The sequence below is a fragment of the Protobothrops mucrosquamatus genome, unplaced genomic scaffold (genome assembly GCF_001527695.2).
Source record: "Protobothrops mucrosquamatus isolate PMUCROS unplaced genomic scaffold, P.Mucros_1.0 scaffold1131, whole genome shotgun sequence".
Lineage (NCBI taxonomy): Eukaryota > Metazoa > Chordata > Lepidosauria > Squamata > Viperidae > Protobothrops > Protobothrops mucrosquamatus.
Genome location: NW_015387349.1, coordinates 4,032 through 7,505, shown reverse-complemented (window position 1 = coordinate 7,505; position 3,474 = coordinate 4,032). Strand labels below are relative to the sequence as shown.

At 38.9% G+C, this 3,474-nt stretch overlaps 1 protein-coding gene across 1 annotated transcript in view; it reads right to left on the bottom strand.

Annotated features, from left to right (window-relative positions):
• The window catches only part of LOC107291455 (periplasmic beta-glucosidase), a gene marked incomplete at its 5' end in the record, with an annotated part of 8,880 nt that overhangs the window by 2,972 nt on the left and 2,434 nt on the right, over positions 1-3,474 (bottom strand). The window contains one exon of the mRNA XM_015820453.1: positions 2,608-2,816. Within this exon, the coding sequence (XP_015675939.1) occupies positions 2,608-2,816 (209 nt within the window). The remainder of the gene's footprint in view (positions 1-2,607; positions 2,817-3,474) is intronic.

Below are 3,474 nucleotides of genomic sequence, written 5' to 3'. Positions count from 1 at the left end.
GTTGTTTTCAAAGGCAACTGGACTTCGTTTTTCCTTGAAGATGTTTTGTTTCCCACTCAAGAAACTTCTTCATTTCTAGAAATATTAATGTTGGAGATAGAGCTAAAACCAGAACTTTTTTTATTGGGCATAACCATAGAGAAATATGACAAAGGGATAGTCTACTTGATGTTGCACATCTTGACTGCTGCTAGACTGGCGTTTGCACAAAAATGGAAGAACAAAGAAACTCCCACAGAGGAAGAGATACTATATAAGATACTATCGTGCGCTGAAATGGACAGGCTCACGATGGAAGTGAAGGACAAGAGTGGACTTTGAAATCTGGGACAAATTTTACTATTGGTGGGAACCGAGGACGATGGTTAGGGTTATAGATTAGCGTTAAGATGGAAATGTGTATAATCTTAGGTTAGTAAATAGAGAAATGAATTAGGTATTGTATAAAAAATACATATGTACTTATAGAGATAAAGAACTAAACGTAAGAAGAGAAACAATTTGTTGGAAATGTTTATACTGGAATGTTACGTCATGTCCAATCTTTTCTTTTTTTTTAAACTGTATTATAAATAAAAAACTTTTTAAAAAAAAGAAACTTCTTCATTTCTGACTGAATGGTGGAGAACGGAAGGAAGCTTCAAGGAAAAACAAGGTCCAGTTGACTTTGAAAAAGCACCTTTGGGAAATTTGGGGCTACAGCAAGCAGGATCTAGGAGCGATGTGAGGGACTGTCCCCCCCCCAGCCTTTATCGGTTAACCACCTTTGAGTAAGCGCTCTACATTGTCCCAATGTCATCTTATTTCTCTGTAGCTAAGGTTTAATTACCGATTTGTTTTTCCTTGCTTTTATTTTAAATGGTGTCGCAGCATTATTTTGCTGTGTATTTTAAAAACAGTCCTTTCTATTCAAGGGCGGTTAATGGACTGTGGCTAATCCCCCATTGGAGACCCACAAAAAAACTAATTCAATGGGTTGAATCAGCATAAAGTTTTAATTAAAATTGCCAGCGGCCTTTGTGGAATCTGACATGCTTCAAAGGAAAGACTGCAACAGAATCTGGATCTGGGAAAAGGACACGGCTGAATAGCACACCGGACTTTAATCTTATATGATGTATTTTCTGGCCTATATTTAGAAAAGTCAGATCCAATTCTGAAGAACTTCATAGAGTCATCGGGGTGGTTTCCCTGGCAACAATAGAGAAATGTACTTTTTTGTTTCTGCCTTCTTTCAAGATGATGTATGAGTTCCCAGTTTAGCCTGCAACTCTTTGCTAATCTCCCATTTCAACGGTAATTTCATCTGAACCTGCTATGCTCTTTTGAGATCAGCCAAAGTGATCAAGGGATCTGTTTCAGTTTTGTCCATCTTGAAAAAGCCCAGCAGATTACACTTGGACTGGGGGGTTCCTGGAACATTTTGGAGACTTTTGAGAATGGCCCTATGACTTCTCTCTCAGGTTCACTGTCTAATAGACCTGGGTGCAGTGGCTGCTCTATTTAGACATTACATTTGTATTGTCTTATGGTGGGTCTTTTATTTCTTATATGCAGGTTGTTTTTCTGATTTTTACTGTGTTGATTTCCAGTAAGGAGATGTCTAGAGGCTTATAAATGCAGTGGCACATCAGTGAAAATAAATAAAATAAAAATAAAAATAAAATAATTAATAAAATAAAAATAATAAAATAAAATAATTAATAAAATAAAATAAAATAAAAATAATAAAATAAAATAAAAATAATAAAATAAAATAATTAATAAAATAAAATAAAAATAATACTGTGTTGATTGCCAGTAGGGAGATGTCTAGAGGCTTATGAATGGAGTGGCACATCAGTGAAAATAAATAAAATAAAATAAAAATAATAAAATAAAATAAAAATAATAAAATAAAATAATTAACAAAATAAAATAAAAATAATAAAATAAAATAAAAATAATAAAATAAAATATTTAATAAAATAAAAATAATAAAATAAAATAATTAACAAAATAAAATAAAAATAATAAAATAAAATAAAAATAATAAAATAAAATATTTAATAAAATAAAAATAATAAAATAAAATAATTAATAAAATAAAAATAAAATAATTAATAAAATAAAGTCAAATAAAATACTTTTTGCTTATGTACCATCAAGCACTTTTCTGTATAAAATTAAGCTATTGAGATGGTCCTTGATCTATGACCATTTGTTTAGCAACCATCTGAACTTACGACCACCCTGAAAAAAGTGACTTACGACTAATCATTGCATTTACACCATCGCGCCCTGCGATTGCAATTTTATGCGCTTGGCAACCGACATGTATTTATGACAGTTGCAGCATCCCGGAGTTACTTACTCGCCCTTTGCAACCTTCCCAGCCAGCTTCCGACAAGCAAAGTCAATGGGGGGAACCTGGATTTGCTTAACGGCTCTGGCAAAAATGGTGGTAAAATTGGATGCAGTGAGGACTCGCTTGATGACCGCAACTGAGATTGAGGACTACCTGTAAGGTTTTTTTCTTTCTTTCTTAAGGGTGGGAAGATTCAGCTATTCTTCCCTTTCAGGTGCTACAGTCCCGGAAAGAGCCACCGTTATCCACCCCAGCCATACCTGGTGCATTCCTGCTGGCCACGTAGCAGGCAACCTGCCAGCGGGATTTGCCCCTTCAGCGCCCACCAGCATCTTGGCCACAGCCAGCCCTGTGCTCTCAGCGGGAAAGAAACAAGCCACGATTGCCCCCACGGCATCCTCTTCCTTGGCCCAGCTTATATCCAGCGGGCCAGCGTTGAACAGGAGCAGAACCACAGGGCGGCCAGCGGCTGAAATGAAAGGCCCACTCAGCTCATGAGGAGGCAAGCTGCAATCCATGCATCCCTCAAACATGATACTCTCCAGATACACGGACTCTTGTACCCCTCAGCCCCAGCCATCATGCAGAGGGAGAGCTGAAGACTGCTGACCCTGGGAACCTCCGATCTCCACCGAGTTCCTAATGCTTTTTCGCAGCAGAGGGCATGCTTTCTATGAATGAGATCCACGAATGGTAGTAGCAGATACAGGTAACTTACAGTAACTTAGAGGTGATCAACTCAGAGTTGATCTTAGTCTTGCCTTTCCAATCCTGGAGTCCCTCTGATCCCAAGATCATGCAGCTAATATCTGGGAGTAAACCCCCAATCATTATGATGTAAGATTCTGCCTTTTTGGGACCAAGGAGGTATAAATTAATGCAAAGATTTCTCTAGATCAGTGGTTCTCAACCTTTTTAATGCCGCGACCCCCAACCGGTCGTAAGTCGAGGACTAAACCGGTCGTAAGTCGAGGACTAAACCGGTCATAAGTCGAGGACTACCCAACCGGTCGTAAGTCGAGGACTTTCCCTGCCCGGGAGCGCCGCGCATGCGTGGTTCCGCCCCCTGCGCCGGCCGAGGCGTAGCTGGCAAGCGGCAGAGACGGAGCAGGCCGACCACCAGCTGG